The following is a 16,630-nucleotide window of genomic DNA, read 5'->3' as shown; positions in this document are numbered from 1 at the left end:
TTGCACCCTACTGTTCGGATATGGTGAGGCCTGTGTCTCGGCATTCACAGAGATCCTGGTCACCATCTCAGTGCTTGGAGAGGGTGGGGACTGTGTCCCAGGATTTGCAGAGAGCCTGGCTGCCAACCCAATGCTCAGAGAGGGTAAAGCCTACACTCCATTGTTTGAGAAGAGTGTGGCCACTGCACAAGCACTTGGAAGTTGTGGGGTTGCGACGCCATCAGGCCCAGAGGACAAAACATCAATCCATAGATGACTCTCAGACCTTGAAATCTAACGGAGTTTGCCCTCCTGGGTTTCAGAATTGTTTGGGACTCGTGACCCCTGTTTTCCTTCAAATTTCTCCTTTCTGGAATGGGAATGTCTATCCTATGCCTTTTGCTTGATTGTATATTGGAAGCAGATTACTTGTTTTCTAGACTTCACAGGTCCACAGACAGTGGGGAATTGTGCCCCAGGATAGACCACACCCATAACTGATGTTGATGACACTTTGTATTTAGCATTTACTGAATGACTTAAGGCATTTGGGATGTTCTGATGGAATGAATGTATTTTACATGTGGAAAGAACATGTCTTTTGGGGTACCAGAGGCAGACTCTGGTGGTTTGGAACTATATTCCCCAGAAAAACATGTTCTTAAACTGAATGAATGGTGTGGACCATTGTAAATAAGATTTTCAGAATGTTACTTCAGTTAAGGTGTGACCCAGATGAATCAGATTGGGCTTAAATCTGGATTACTGGAGTTCTTTGTTAGCAAAATGAAAGTCAGACACAAAAGCCAGAGGGAGCAGCTAGAAACTGAACGTCAGTGGAACCCAGAAGAGAAGGGAATGGCCAGGAGAGACCACCGTGTGCATTGCCATGTGACAGAAAAGCCAAGGACCAATGATCACCAGCAGCCAGTCCAGAACTCCACAGGATTCTGGTAGAAAGCATCACCTTGATGATGCCTTGATTTGGACTTCTCCTAGCCTCAAAACCTATAGACAATAAATTTCCCTTGTTTAAGCCTCCCCATTGCATGGTATTTGCTTTAGCAATTAGGAAATTAAAACACAGTTATAGATCTTTGTTGATCTGTCACATCCCCTGGGAGCCCCAGGATCATATGAAAACGAAGTTTTTAAAAGATAGAAGCAGAACTTCTACTGCTACCCAAAGGTTCACTTCAGTGAAAAGAACACTTTCCTCAACCTCAGAGGCCCTTACTTTTATACCTAAAATCAGTCAGCAGCTGTGTGAGAAATATATCATGATCTTTCCCCTCTCAAACCTATGTGCCGGGTTATTTTGCAAAAAGTAAGTGGCCCATCTTTCACTAAGCCAGCCTTAGATATGCATATGATCAGGGCCCTAAACTGTCTCCAAAATGTCTCTGCCAAAATGTCTATTCTCTGGCTAGACCTTCTAGCACAGTGTTGAATAATAGAGGTGACAGTGGGCATCCTTGTCTCATTCCTGATCTTAGAGAAAAAGCTTTCAGCCTCTCACCATTGAGTACTTATAGGTTTTTCATATATGCCCTTTATCATATTGAGGAAAATTCCCTCAATTCCTACCTTTTGAAGTGTTTTCATCAAAACGTGATATTGAATTTTGTCAAATGCTTTTTCAGCATCTATCGAGATGATCATTTGATTTTTTCCCTTTCAATTTGTTAATGTGATGAATTACATTAATTGATTTTCTTATGTTGAACCACCCTTGCATGCCAGGAATGAACCCCACGTGGCTGAGGTGTATAATTCTTTTAATGTGCCTTTGGATTCAATTTGCAAGTATTTTGTTTAGGATTTTTGCATCTATATTCATTAAGGAGATTGGCCTATAGTTTTCCTTTTTTTGTAGTACCTTTGTCTGGTTTTGGTATGAGAGTTATATCAGGTTCATAAAATGAGTTAGGTATTATTCTTTTTTCTTCAATTTTTTGGAAGTTTGAGCAGGAATGGTGTCAATTCTTTTTGGAAAGTTTGGTAAAATTCCCCTGTGAAGCCATCTGGCCCTGTGCTTTTATTTGTAGGTAGATTTTTGATGACTGATTGGATTTCTTTGCTTGTGATGGTTTGTTGAGGTCTTCTGTTTCTTCTTGGATCAGTCTAGATTGTTCATATGTTTCCAGGAAATTGTCCATTTCCTATAAATTGTCTAGCTTGTAGGCATACAGTTGTTCATAGTATCTTCTTGTGTTTTTTTTTTATTTCTTTGGAATGCATAGTAATTATCGCCTTCTCATTTATTTTTTTGTTTATTTGTGTCTTCTCTCTTTTTGACTTTGTTAATCTAGCTAAGGGTTTGTCAATCTTGTTGATATTCTCAAAGAATCAACCTTTGGTTTTATTTATTCTGTTGTGTTGTTTTGTTTTGTTCTTCAGCTCACTTATTTCTGCTTTAATTTTTGTTATTTTATTATACTTGCTTTAGGGTTAGTTTGCTGATCATTCTCTAGCCTCTTCAGTTGTTCGGTTAGGTCTTTGGTTTTAACTCTTTCTTGCTTTTTGATACATGCATTTAGAGCTTTAAATTTCCCTCTCAGCACCGCCTTTGCTGCATCCCACAGGTTTTGATGTGTTGCGTTCCCATTTTCATTTGTTTCTAGATATTTACCAATTTCTCTTGCAATTTCTTCTTTGACCCACTGGTTGTTTAGGAGTGTGTTGTTTAACATCCATGTATTTTGGGAAGATCTGGTTCTTTGGTGGTTATTGATTTCCAGTTGCATTCTATTTTGGTCAGAGAATGTGCATTGAATAATTTCAGTCTCTTTATATTTATTAAGATTTGTTTTGTGCCCTAGCATATGATCTATCCTTGAGAACGTTCCATGGGCACTAGAGAAGAATGTATATCCTGGTACTTTGGGGTGGGTATAACAATCTATATATGTCTGTTAAGTGTAATTCATTTATTATGTTGTTTAGGTTCTCAATTTTCTTATTGGTCCTCTGACTAGTTGTTCTATCTATAGAAGAGAGTGGTGTATTGTAGTCTCCTACTATTATTGTAGACATGTCTATTGCTCCCTTCAGTTTAGACAATGTTTGTCTCATGTATTTTGGAGCTCCTTGCCAATTGTCAATTTTATAAGGAAGGGTAAGGGACCCCAAATAGCCAGAAACATTTTGAAAACCAAGAGCAAATTTGCGAACTCATCCTACCCAATTTTAAAACTATTACAAAGCTACAGTACTCAAAACAGCATGGTCCTGGCACAAGGACAGACATATAGACCAATTGAATCAAACTGAAAGTTCAGAAATGAACTCTTGCAACTATGGTCATTTGGTTTTTGGCAGGCATGCCAAGTCCACTCCATGAGGAAAGAATAGTGTCCTCAACAAATGGTGCTGGGAAAATGGAATGGAATATCCATATGCAAAAGAATGAACCCATAATGAACCTCACAATCATTTACAGAATTAACTCAAAATGGATCGAAGCCCTAAATGTAAAAATCAAAACTATAAAACTCCTAGGAGATGACACAGGGAAGCATCTTCACGATCTTGTATTAGGCAGTGGTTTCTTAGACTCACGCTGAAAGCAAAAGGAAAAACAGAGAAATGGGACTTCACCAAAATTAAAAGCTTTGTGCATCAAAGGACTTCATCAGGAAAGTAAAAAGACAACCTATGGAATGTGGGGAAATATTTGGAAACCACATATTGAAGAAGAGTTAATATCAAGAGTATATGCAAAAATCCTAGAACTCAACAACAAAAAGACACATGCCCTAATTTTAAAATGGGCAAAAGACTTGAATAGACAGTTCTCCAAAGAGGATATATAAATGTCCAAGAAGAATGTGAGAAGATACTTAACATCATTAGCCATTAGGGAAAAACAAATCAAAACCACAACAAGATACCATTTCCCACCCACTAGAATGGCTACTATTTTAAAAAATTGGATTAAAAGAAGATATAAAGTATGTTCAGAAGACAGAGCAATAGATGATGGATGATAGATAGGGAGGGAGGGAGGGAGGGAAAGAAATAGCGATATGACAGCATGTTAAAGTTGGTGGATTGGGGTATCGGGGGAGGGGGGTCAGGGTATGCTGGAGTTCTGTGTATGGGGTTTGTATTGTTTTTGCAACTGTTCCTATAACTATGAATTTATTTCAAAATAAAAAAAAAAAGAAGATGTAAAGGTTAATCTGAGTTAGAATGTGTAAATTATATTCTGGATATGTATTGTTCTGGAAGATGAAGTCAAAAGAGTATTCCAGGAATAGCCAACTTAATACTTGGTAGTGCTATTTCATTTGCATATTTTATTGACTTCATATGCTTAAATCCTCTCCAGGTATGGACTTCTCACCCTAATTTACCAACCGTTTATAAGATCTATTGTTTTTTGTTTTGGTGGTTGGTTTTTATTTTTACAAACACACACTTCCCCTTCCCCCTTTTCCAGTAATCCCTCCCTTTTCCAGTAATCTCTAATCTGCTTTCTGTCTCTGTGAATTTGCTATTTCTAGTCATCCAAGTGACATCATACGATTTCTGTCCTTATGTGCCTTGCTTATTTTACTGAGCTTAATGTTTTCAAGGTTCTTCCATGTTGTAGCATGTCTTACAACTTCACTTTTTCTTATGGCCAAATAATATTCCATTGTATTGATGTACCATATTTGTTGATGGACACTTAGATTGTTTCCACTTTTGGCTATTATAAATAATATTGCTATAAACATTATTGTACAAGTATCTGTTTGCAACCCTGTTTACATTCTTTTTGGGCATATGCCTACAAGTGGGATTGCATGTTCATATGGTAATTCTATATTTAACTTTATGAGGAACCTGCCGCATTGCTTTCCACAGTGGCTGTACCATTTTGCATTCCTGCCAACAGTGCACTAGAGTTACAATTTCTCCGCAATCTCTCCAATACTTATTTCGTGTTTTTTTAATAGTCATCCTTGTGGGTGTGAAGTGGTATCTCATTGTGGTTTAAATTTGCATTTCCCTAATTCCTAATGGTATTGAGCATCCTTTCATGTTCTTCTTGGCCTATATAGATATGATTTGTTTATAAAGATATATATATAATTTATTTATAAAGATATATAATTTATAATATCTTTTTTGGAGAAATGTCTACTTAAGTCCTTTGCCCATTTTTTAATTGGGTCATTTGTCTCTGTTGCTGCATTGTAAAAGTTCTTTATATATTTTGGATATTATACCCTTATCCAGTACATGGTTTGAAACTGTTTTCTCTCCAATTTTGTAGGTTGTCCTTTCACTTTCTTGATAATTTGCTTTGATGCATAAAGTTTTTTAATTTTGATGAAATCAAATTTATCATTTGTTTTGTTGCTTGTACTTTTGGTGTCATATCTAAGAAGCCATTGCCAAATCCCAGGTCGTGAAGATTTACCCCTATGTTATCTTCTAAGAGTTTCATAGTTTTAGCTCTTTTATTTAGGTCGTTGATCCATTTTGAGTTGATTTTTTATATGATATGAGGTAGAGATCTAATGCCATTCACCTGCTTGTGGGTATCTAGTTTTGTTGATACCCATTTGTTGAAGAGACTATTCTTTCCCCACTACATGCCAAAAGTCAGCTGTTCAACTGATCTATTTGTCTATCTTTGTGCCAGTATCACTTTTTTATTCATGTCACTTTATAGTACAGTATGAAATTGGGAAGTGTGAGCCCTCCAAGCCTGTTCTTCTTTTTCAAGATTGTTTTGGGTATTCAAGGCCCCTTATAATTCCATATGAATTTGAGGATTGTTTTTCCCATTTCTGCAAAAGACACATTGAATATGTATATTGCTTCAGTTAATATTGAGATATTAACAACATTAACTTTCGATCTATGGTCATGGGATGTCTTGCCATTTACTTAGGTCGTCTTTAATTTCTTTCAGCAGTATTTTGTAATTTTCAGTGTACAAGTTTTTTGTATCCTTGGTTAAACTTATTCATAAATATTTTATTATTTTAGATACTATTATAAATGGAATTGTTTTTTTTAATTACCTCTTTGGATTGTTCATTGCTAATATATAGAAACACAGTTGTTTTTTGTGTTGATATTAGGCCCCAACACTCTGCTGAAGTCATTTATTAGCTCTAATGGTTTTCTTGTGGGCCCCGTTTATTCTTGACAGACGTGGTATCTCAAAAAGCCAGGCATCACGCCATGAAGAGCATGTGCAGAACATCCGTCGTTTTCATGAATCCTTGCATCAGGGAGAGGCAGTCCTGTCAAGTAATGACAAACTGAGCACATCACCTTTATCCTCCAATACTTCCCTTCTCAGTTCTCTCAGGTAAGGCCCTCTACTGAGAACAAACACAGGAAACCATAATGGAGCACCAAGTGAATGGGCAATGGCAAGGTGCACACTGCTTTTCCATCTGCCGCTACCACTCTGGGAGGTTTAGCAGGTGCTGTCATGCATATCAGTGCCAGGTTGCATCCTGGAACTTCATAGGACTCCTCAAAGGTGAATCTCTCAGCTTTGTGTCCCTTTCTTGGGAGCTGTATCACTGATCCAACTATAAACACAGAAACTTTAGGTTATTCTCCAAAACTTAATACCAACCACCTTCATACCTATGTAACCACACATCTACTTTACAATTTGCTAAGCCTTATCCTGCCCCATCTTTATCTTCATAGCTGCCGAATGTTTCCAGATCAGCATCTATCCTGTCCCTTTCTTAGTTTAAGTCAGCATCTAAGCCAGAGAATTACCAAGAGAAATGAAAGGACCATTATAGATCATCTAGACCACCCCCTAAGTAATTTCTAGTGAGAAGTGTGGTACAGTGTAAAGGACCTGGCTTCAGAGTCAAGTAAACTTGAATTTCCTATGCTGGCTTTGCCATTCCCAGTGGGGGAGACAGCCATGTTGCCAAAGAATTATAATTCAGTGTGATAAGAGCTGCATGTTCCCTGGTGAAGGGTTGTTCCCTGGTCAAGGTTAAACAGAGGAATGAGTAATTAACATCCTGACTTGGTCATAGAAAGATTTAAAGAAGTCTCAGAAATAGGGCAACAAGTGGGCAGAGCAATCTAGGTAGAAATAGCATGTGCAAAGACCCAGAAACATGGAAGAGCAAGTCAAGTTTCAGGAAATACCAGAAGTGCCATCAGAATAGAGCTGAGCATAAGATGCAAGGGAAGGAACAAGGCAAGTTATATAGGGATCAGATCATGAAGGACTTTGAATGTCCATCTAAGAGTTTGAACTTTTAGAGCAATAATTCTCAAATGGAAAGTGATGGGAGGGAAGGACAAGAGTGTGTAAAGTTCAGTAAAAAAAAATATTAAATATAGTTTATATTTGGAAAAAAACTAACCTATTCCTTTGTTTCATAATGCAAGCTCAGAAAAGAAAGATTGGCAAAATATTTTTGGTTGGTGGGACATAGACTAAGAAGTATTAAGCAATAGTGCTATAAACAATGGGAAACTGCCCAAACCAATATTACAAGTGAGTAATATGTTCAAATTCTCATTTTAGTAAGATGCTGGGAATTGGAGGCTAAGTAAAACCATTGATGTTTGGCTGCATTTGTTTGGGTCGTTCACATAACATATATTGAAACCCATTGAAAAAAGAGAAAAAAAAAAAAAAAGACTCCCTTTGGCCCTAGAGCAGTTTCTCTCAACCTTGGTGCTGTTGACATTTTAGCCAGATATTTCATTGTGGGTCCTGTTCCTGTGCATTGTAGAACGTTTAGCCTCTAGATACCAGTAGTATTCCTTCCCCAGTTGTGACAACCGAAAATGTCTCTAGACATTGCCAAGTGTCCCCTGGAGGGCAAAATCACCTGGGTGAAAGCTACTGCTCTAAAGCAGTGGTTCTCAGAATTCATTGTGTTCTGAATTCACCTGCTGAAGGGCTTATTATAACAATTTTGATGGTCTAAGATGGGTAGGTCTAGAATGGGGCCTAAGAATTTGCATTTCAAACAAGTTCCCAGGTAATGCTAATGCTTCTAGTCCTAGAACCAGACTTGGAGAGCCACTGTCCTACAGGAATTCTCTACCAAATGGAGATTAAACAAGATATTATGAGTTTGCAATACTTGTATTGGTTCACTGAGCTCTACCACAGTATCTCATTTGAGTTGTAACGATATTAAGAGACCTGCAGGGGAAATATTAATAACCCTGTTTCACAGATGAGAGTAGTACAGCTTGGTATTAGTAGGTTGATATACCATGGTTTTGCATCCAGAAACTCTGACAAGGCCAGTGGGTTTGCATATTTTTTAAAGTTACACACAAGTTTACATTTGTTTGAATGTTCCTGCTGCAGGTGGTTATCCATGTGACATAAACCAGGATGTAGACACCTAAGTAAATCCACTGTGATTTGATAGAATTGTAGCCTCTAGTAACAGAATAAGAGTTAGCTTTACCACTGTCATTTAATTTTTAAAATCTCTCTTGGATTTGACTCTTAAGACATGCAAAACTGTTCCTTAAAAATGGATAGATTTTTGTATTGGGGAAAGACTGCAAACTCTTTTTTACCTTTTGATTATTCTAAGCCCTATGCCATCAATGACCATATCAATTGGCAGTGACTTTGTATACAGAATTTAAAAAGAAAAATTGCAGATGTAATAACTGTACCACAGTCAAGTATGCTTTTTATTTAGCTAGTAACATAAATAAAACCAAATCTCAACATAAAAAATTAAAGAAAAAAAAGGGATAGAAAGACTTTGCGTTCAATTCACAGGTATTTAGTGTCTGTGTTGGGCCAGTTGTATCAGGTACATTGAGTGTACTAGAGAAATAGAGAAGTTTGAGATATTATCTTCTATTCCAAGATACCTATGGCCTAGTTAGAGAAACTGAACTAACACATAATAAGAAAATAAGGTAAAGTCTAAGACCAAAATCGTGATGGAGATGATACCAAGAGTGAAGGAGTTAAAGGGAGAGGTGGCCCAATGAGAGGTATTAAAGTCTTGGTTCAAGTGGTAGAATGTTGGGGCGGGGCAGAGGGAAGGGGGCATAAAAGATGCTTGTCACTCCAGTAAATGACTCATTTGTGCTTTTTTTCCTTCTTTTCTTACAGGAGGAATCTGAGTGAGCTAGATCAGATCCAGCACTACTTTAGCCAGAAGCTCACCAAGCCTTTCCTACCCCTCAGCCCTCAGGCTCATAATGCCATCTTGCAGTGCCAGGAGAGCAATAGGGACCATCTTGGGCCAGAAGCCAGTGGCCTAGAACCTGAGAGCCAGTGCATCCTGGAGAAATCCAATAACCTGGTGTTGCAAGTCAGCTCCTTAATCACGGGTATGGCTCAGGACCATTCTTGTTGAGGGATAATGGTCATTGGGTGCCCATTCAAAAGATATTTGGATGTCTGTACTCAAACAAGCCCCTCTGAGAAATAGAGACCAAAGGCTTCACTTTCTTCCTCTTAAAAGGAGAGGCTTAATAGTATGGCATAGGAACATGGGGCAATGGAAAGAGCATTGGACTGGGAGGAAGGAGACCCAAACCAGCTATTTGACTCTGAGTGCGTCCTTTTCCCTTCTTGAGTTTCAGTTTCCCCAACCAAAAAAAAGGCATGGATTAGATGAGTGATTCCTCTATAACAGTTCATGAACTGGCGTCACTTTGTTTTCAAAAATACCAACTACAAACTTATATAAAATTCTAATTCTCAGAGCCCAGATCTGCATTTCTTAAGCACCTCAGATGATTCTGTTGGTCCACAGGCCACTTTTTGAAAAATGCACTAGAGCAGTGGCTCTCATTTTGGCTGCATATTGAAACTATTTAGAGAGTTTTTAAAAATCCAGATGCCCAGGCTGTACCATAGGTCATTTGCATCAGAATCTCTGGGGGTGGGACCCAGGAATCAATATTTTCTAAAACTCCCCTGGTAATTCCAGTATGCCAAAGTTGAGACTGTATTACTAGTCTTTCCTGAGCATAAGAATTGCCTGGAGCACTTATTTTAAAATATAGAATCCTGCATCCTATGGAATCAGAATCCAGAATTAAGGCCTGAAAACATGTCAGAACAGCTGTGGGGAACATTGAGAAATCAACCGGATTGGCATCTTTAGCACTTACTTGATGTTGTTCTAGCAGAATGTGTAGATTCCACATAGGGATAAAAAGTTCTGTTTTCTCCACTTAAAGAAGGGAAGAAAAAAAAAAGAGCCATGACTGATAATTAGGTATAAATCTCCTTCCTATTCTCTTCCCCCAGTTACCTAACCTGTTCGTATCCATGAGCTTAGAGATATGCTGTTTTTGGCTTCCACTTGCTTGGATATATTCAGTCAACTGTTTATTGAGCACCAAACCATACAATATTCTGTTACCAATTCCAAGAGGATACAGTGGTGGACAAGACAGGGCCTTGTCTCTGTCTTCAGCATGTTTACATTCTGTAGACAACCAAACAAATTTCTGCCCAAAAAGAAAGTATAAGAGCAAAACAGAGGAAGGATTATTTGGGGTAAAGGTGGGAGCAAATAGGTATCACATTAAAGGAGTATATTAAAAACAAGGGAGTAGAGAATTGAAGGATTGAAACTGGAGGACCTGGAAGCCAAGCCTAGGAGTTTAATCTTTGTCTTTGAAACAAACAGGGAGTTCTGGGCAAGAGGATGACAGAGTAAGAGCTGATTTTCACAAGGACAGGATGAATTTGGAAAGGGAAAGGTGATTGGATTAGGGAAAACAGTTTAAAAAAAAAAAAAAAAAAAAAAAACTCCCCTTGCCTCCACCATGCCTCAGTATACTTTTCTTAATAGGTCATGGGAAAAGTAGATACAAGTAAAATTTGAAAGTGAGCTACTGAGTGAAGCTTTCATTTATGCCACATCTATGTGCCAGGCCCTTTGCTGGGCACTGAGACACAGTGTGAATCTTGTGACCCCTGCCTTTGAGAAGCTTACAGTCTAATGGGAGAAGCATACAGAGAGACTATAACATGATAGCATGTTCTTAAGTTCTTCCTTGTAGAACTAAGCTGTATACTGATCCTATCCAGCTGATGCATCTGGGAAACTTTTTGGAGGAGATCCAGGAGAACAGAGCCTTGAAAGATGGGCTGGTTTGTAAAAGGCAGGAAGACTGTTCCAAGTCAGAATAGTAGTTCAGGCCAAATGGATCAGGATCAACTAAGTTTGCTTCCTGGTTCCTGTTCCTATTTGAAGGTAGGGATGTTCCATTTTCAGACATCTACTCACTCTCATTAGAGGCCTAGAAATTGTCAAGGTATTAAACTCAGCCAATACCTTCTGTAAGTTGAGCACTCTGTTAGGTGCTGTGAGGGAAATGTGACCCCCACTCTCCAGGAGTCACATTTGCCTCACTGTCCCTAACTTTCTCCTCTCAAATAATCATAGAAACATAACCATTTACTAGGCCCATTTATTAAGTGCTTAGATGTGCACCAGACATTTTATGTCCATTTATCTCATGTGTTCTTTAACATAACCCTGTAAAGTGGTGGTGTGAATCACATTTTAAAATAAATAAACAGATTCAGAGAGGATAGCTTGCTCATGATCACACTTAGCAGTGATGATAAGGATTGGAACCCACTATTGACATGCTCCAAAGCCTATGCTCTTTCCAACACACCCTGCTGCCTCCATTTTCTCTGAAAACCTCCTCTCCCTTTTATCATTTGGGTGATAGATATTTCCTTGCTTTTATTTTTCAAGTAAAATAAATAGTTTTAATAACTGTCATCAAATAGGTAAATAAGTGGATTCTCATTTTGGTTTTTAATATAGGTAATTACTGAAGTAAATGGAAGCATGAACATGCCCACCAGGACTCCCAGCTCCCGAGAATCCTGAGCATGAGCAGATAGTCTCTGAAAGCATTTCCACAGATGTATCCACAACTATAAATAGATTAGATTTTGGTCCTCTGGTATTAGAATAAAGTGCTAGAAATTGTACTGCCTTGAATATAGTTTCAGTGACTCTTGGGTGGATTAACTGTCTTTAAGGTTTGTTCAAAGTTTGATTGCAAGAATACTTCTGAAGCTACAAAGTAATGTGGGAAACCTGAGTGATCTGTGGCCCTGCCTTTTGTAGTAAGAGTGATTATCTGTTGCTGTTCAGATCTGCAGACTATCACCAGGAATTCTCAAGCATCTTTGAGTTCTCACCGAGACAGGAGTAGAAGCCAAGAGGTCACCATGCACCCAAATGTTCAAGACACAGAGGCCATACAAGAACGAAGTAGAACTCCAGACCTGTCGTTGGCAAGAGCTCCAGATGAGAGCACAAATTCCCTGCCTCCCCCTACTCTTGAAGAGACTCCAAGTGGAAGAGGAATGCTCCCTGAGTCCCTGGGGAATCTAGCACCCATAAATGATGCTGGATCATTGGTGTTTACAAGGATGCAGAGCAGTGAGGACACTGAGGCAGGCCCAGCCTACAGTGATGAGGACTATGAAGAAGACGTCATTGAGCCCCGAACTCTAAATGAGATCACCACTGTGACAGACAAAACTAGTCCTTGGTCCAGTTTTGTGTCAGATACAAGTGAGGTCATCAGCCTTCAGCCTGATGAGGTGCAGAGGAAAAGCCCCTGTTGCCCTTCTTCAGAGCCTTTTCCGAGAGAGGAGCTCAAGGTCAGAAGTAGCATTCTGTCCAGCCCAGAACAGGTTGTCAGTCCCCACCTGCCTATACAGGGTTCTTCTAGCCGAAGTCATGTTCCTAATGAGGATGAGGCCTCTAAGGCCAGGGCTGGAAAGCCTGCCTCAGCAGACCTTCAGCTCATCCCACCTCTGATACTCTCAGGAACCCAACAAAACAACACCTTTGTTGGATGGAGCTCATCAAGAGCAGATCATGACAGAGAGCTCAAGCCGGAACCCCAGACTGAGAATGAAGCCACCTCCAGTGAACTAAGTGACTCTGCTGATAGCTTTGAGAAATTCCCTCTACACCTAGTCTCCCAGAGCAGAAGGGAAAACCATACGGGACCACCCATTGACTCCCCTGACACCAGGCAGAAGCAGGTGACTACTGGATCAGAGGTGTCCACAAGGCAGAGCCGCCTCCTGTATCCTTTGGTGTTGCCCACAAGTGGCCTCTTAAGCCATCTCTGGGCATTTTGAATACTGGTGCTTAGGCTAGCCTCGTGTGAGCATGAGTGTGAGCAGTGGCCACCCTCATGGAGTGCAGTGAGAGGCATGGGAAGACCTTTCCTTCAGATACCCCTGCCCTGACAAGGCGCCTACAGTTCTACCACTGATGCCAGCCTTCTGAAGCCTATAATGCTTCTGAGTGGGTTTGGGTGTTGGTAACATATTCTTTATGCTCACCAAGCCTGATCTATTTGATTAATCTGTTGGGTGTCAAACCACCTGAAGGCAAGGCTCTGAATCTAAGGAATGAAATAAAAGCGGAGGGCATAGAGAGAAGGGAAAAAAGAATACTACCACTGATTGAGCATTTTCTATGTGCCAGGCACTTTACATACATTTTTCATCCAGTCATCCAAACCTTTAAGGTAGGTATCATCATTTCTGTTTTGCAGGTGTGAAAATTGAGGCCTAGGGCTATAGAGACTTACCTAAGATTTAATTTAAAAAAATATATATATATAGCAAGTGATGGAGCCAAGGGTAAATCGGCACCATTGAGTTGGACCTAGGGCCCAAGCCCCCAGCATGGCACTATAGTGAGGAGAAGGGACACCTGACATTCCCACTCTACATCCTTTGAAATGCAGGCTGACTTGTTATGGAGAAAAGAAGACACTTAGACCATCAACAGCCCTCTCGACTATAGCCTAATTAACTAATTAGATCACTCGTCTGATAGTCTAACAACAAAATGGTAGGTGAAGCAGGCTGCTTTACTGAATAGAGATCTTCTACCAGAAGTCAAGGGGTACTAAAAGCCAGGGGGCCTTCTAGACCCTTTCTAGACCCAGTTTCTTATTACTTATGTGGCTTCGTCTGTAAAATGGAGGCACTAATCCTTTATCCACCAGACATTAAGCTCCCCAAGTCAGGGACCTTTTCTTTTATCTGTGTTTCCAGCACCAGAGAGTGTACAAAGAAGGGATCAGTAAATATAGATGGAAATGAATTATCATAGTTTCGCAGAATTGAGAAAATCAAATGAGTATAAACACTTGTACACACCACACACATGCAGGGCAGAGAGAAATCTAAGGATGGGGGTGTGGACTCAGGAAAGGCTTAAAGCTTGAAATGCCTGGAGGCTGAGCACTGAAAGCAGACCTCCTCCTGTGGAGTTCTTTCCAGGCCTCACTCATCCTGGCTTCTGACATCTCTACCTTTACAGTCAAATTTAGTTGTGCTCAGAATGTATGGTCAGTGGAAGAACAGACACATATGCACAGATCCTAAGGGTACTGCTTTAATTTGGACCTTCCTACCTATTCATTCCTTCAAAAAATAAGTATTTCCAGACTCTGAGGACAGAGATTTGAATCAGACGTTACCTCTAGAAGTGGTCATTATGAGGTAGGAGACAGGCAAGTAAACGAGTCGTGACAGTTCGTTGTTCTAGGTGCTATGATGAGACATGGACAGCATGCTAGGGAACAAGAGGAAGGAGCTGCCATAACTCTGCCAGGGAAAACTGTAGTCAGAAGGAACTGTGTGCAAAGGCATAGCCAAGCGAAAAGCCTAGCCTGTAGGCAGAAGTTCACTATGGCTAAGGCTCAGGGAGTAAGTGGGATGGTGAAAGGTGAATCAGGAGCTGGATTTTACAGGGCACAATTAGGGTATCTGCCTTCTAGGGCTCTTAATCCAGATCGGATAACCCAGCTGTACCCATGCACACCTTCTGTTCCAAGCCTCTTATGTAGAGGCCTTGTTTCTGGATGTGAGTAGAGAGCATCAAGGAGGACAAGCCCCTCTTTAGTGCCAGGCATCTCCCTCCAACTTAAGACACTGCCTCTGGAGCCACCCTGCCACTCCCACCCTGCCTGATTGACTTCTGACAGGTCAGTTTTAGGCCAGCAAGCCCTCAGCAAGTATCATTCAGCACTTGCCACCTACCAGCCTTACATGAGGCTCTAGGGAAGGGACAGTAGTAAGGTGACTGAAGGGAACTGTACTATCTCTGCCTTTGAGAAACTTAAGGAATACTGAGGGAAACAAATTGAGAATCATGTCAGACTAAATAAGCGTTATTCTGTGATACAGACTGTACTCTAGGATATGAGGAAGGAGAGGTCACTGTGGGCTAAAAGTAGGAGAGGGCATCCTGGAGGAGGCAGGATTTGAACTGATACGTGAAGTATACACTATGATTTGTTAGGAGTAAGCAGGGCCTTCTGGGTAAAGGGAATTGCCTGAGCAAAGGATTCAGGGATAGGAATGCAGGTAATTGAGGTTAGTGGAGATTCTGGTCTGGCAGGGGGTAGACTTCTGGACATTTTTGTCCCTTAACTACCATTATAGCCCAGAGCCCATTGTGGTGCCCAATTTCTTTTTGCCTCCCCAGCAGCTGGAGGCCTCCATGCGGATGCTTTCGCTCTCTGCAGCTTTGCCACCACAAACCACAGCAGATCAGGTAAGAGAACAGCCATCTGATCTCCCTTTCTCCTACAGAGTTGTCGTCATCACTTCTGTAAAAATGTACACAGAATGTAGAGCTGCACTGGGTCATCTTCCTGGAAAGGGCAGCATTGATCACACCTCAAGCTTGTACTGAGCATGTTCTATGGACCCTATGGTGGGCAAGGACTCAGGAAAAGTGAGGAAGAGCAAATGGGTAAGAGCAGGATATTGTCAGCTGAGACACACATGTGCAAGGAAACAAACAGTGCAGAAGCAAAAAGCATGATTCAGCTAAGAAATGCATACTGAGTGCCGTGGGAGCTCCAACTAAGCAAAGGCACCTCTGAGCAGGAGGCTTCAAACAGGAGATGCAGCCTGAGGGGGGTCCTTGACAGGTGAGTAAGGTCTAGATGATGAGAATAATATCAGTGGTATAGCAAATTGCTGATTACAAAAAACCTCATAACTGTTAATCATTCAGCTGAGTTAGATAGTTGGAACACTGTCACAAATCCCAGCTCTTCTCTTTTCTGCCTTGGCACAGCTCCTGGCATGCAGTAGGTGGCAAGAAAATAAGCAATATTAACTTCTGCTTCTCTTAATCAGTCAACATATATTTCTTAAGCACCTACTCTGTATCAGATATTGTACTATATACCAAGCATACAATAGTAAGACAGATAAAATCCTATCTTTATGTTGCATAAATTCTACTTGGGTAAGTAAACAAAATATAAAAGAAAACATTTACAGATTGTGATGAGTACTGGGTGCTCTGATAAAGAACAGGGTTGGAACTTACAGAGTGGCACAATGAGGTCAAAGGGCCTAGGTCATACAGGATCGTATAAATTATGGAAAGGAGTTTTAGTTTTTATTCTAAATGCAAAGATAACCATTAAAGAGTTTTAAGCAAGGGAGTAATATGTGATTTAAATTTTCAGGAGTTCATGCTAGGTGCTGAATGGAGGATGGATTGTGTTTTGGATTTGGCAGCATGGAGGTTATTGGTCATTGATCATCAAAGAAAGGAACCATAAAGTACTTTAATGTGCCAGGCACTATTCCAGGCCCTGGGCTGAACTAGGCACAAAGCCCCCACCTCACAGA

General features: G+C 40.3%; 1 protein-coding gene across 5 annotated transcripts in view; it reads left to right on the top strand.

The window, feature by feature from the left end:
* C2CD3 (C2 domain containing 3 centriole elongation regulator) overlaps positions 1-16,630 on the top strand; it is a 227,137-nt gene that overhangs the window by 173,579 nt on the left and 36,928 nt on the right. For 4 of the 5 annotated variants that reach the window (XM_037840623.1, XM_037840622.1, XM_037840621.1 and 1 more), the window contains exons 29-32: positions 6,134-6,295; positions 9,068-9,288; positions 12,093-13,041; positions 15,422-15,533. In XM_037840623.1, coding sequence (XP_037696551.1) covers positions 6,134-6,295; positions 9,068-9,288; positions 12,093-13,041; positions 15,422-15,533 — 1,444 coding nt within the window. Of the gene's footprint in view, positions 1-6,133; positions 6,296-9,067; positions 9,289-11,756; positions 12,069-12,092; positions 13,042-15,421; positions 15,534-16,630 lie in introns of those variants that run through there. The other variant, XM_037840626.1, reaches the window with a different exon arrangement.

The sequence above is a fragment of the Choloepus didactylus genome, chromosome 6, assembly GCF_015220235.1.
Source record: "Choloepus didactylus isolate mChoDid1 chromosome 6, mChoDid1.pri, whole genome shotgun sequence".
In the NCBI taxonomy this organism is placed as follows: domain Eukaryota; kingdom Metazoa; phylum Chordata; class Mammalia; order Pilosa; family Megalonychidae; genus Choloepus; species Choloepus didactylus.
Note: the sequence above shows the minus strand (reverse complement) of the source record. Positions and strands in the feature narration are given on the sequence as shown.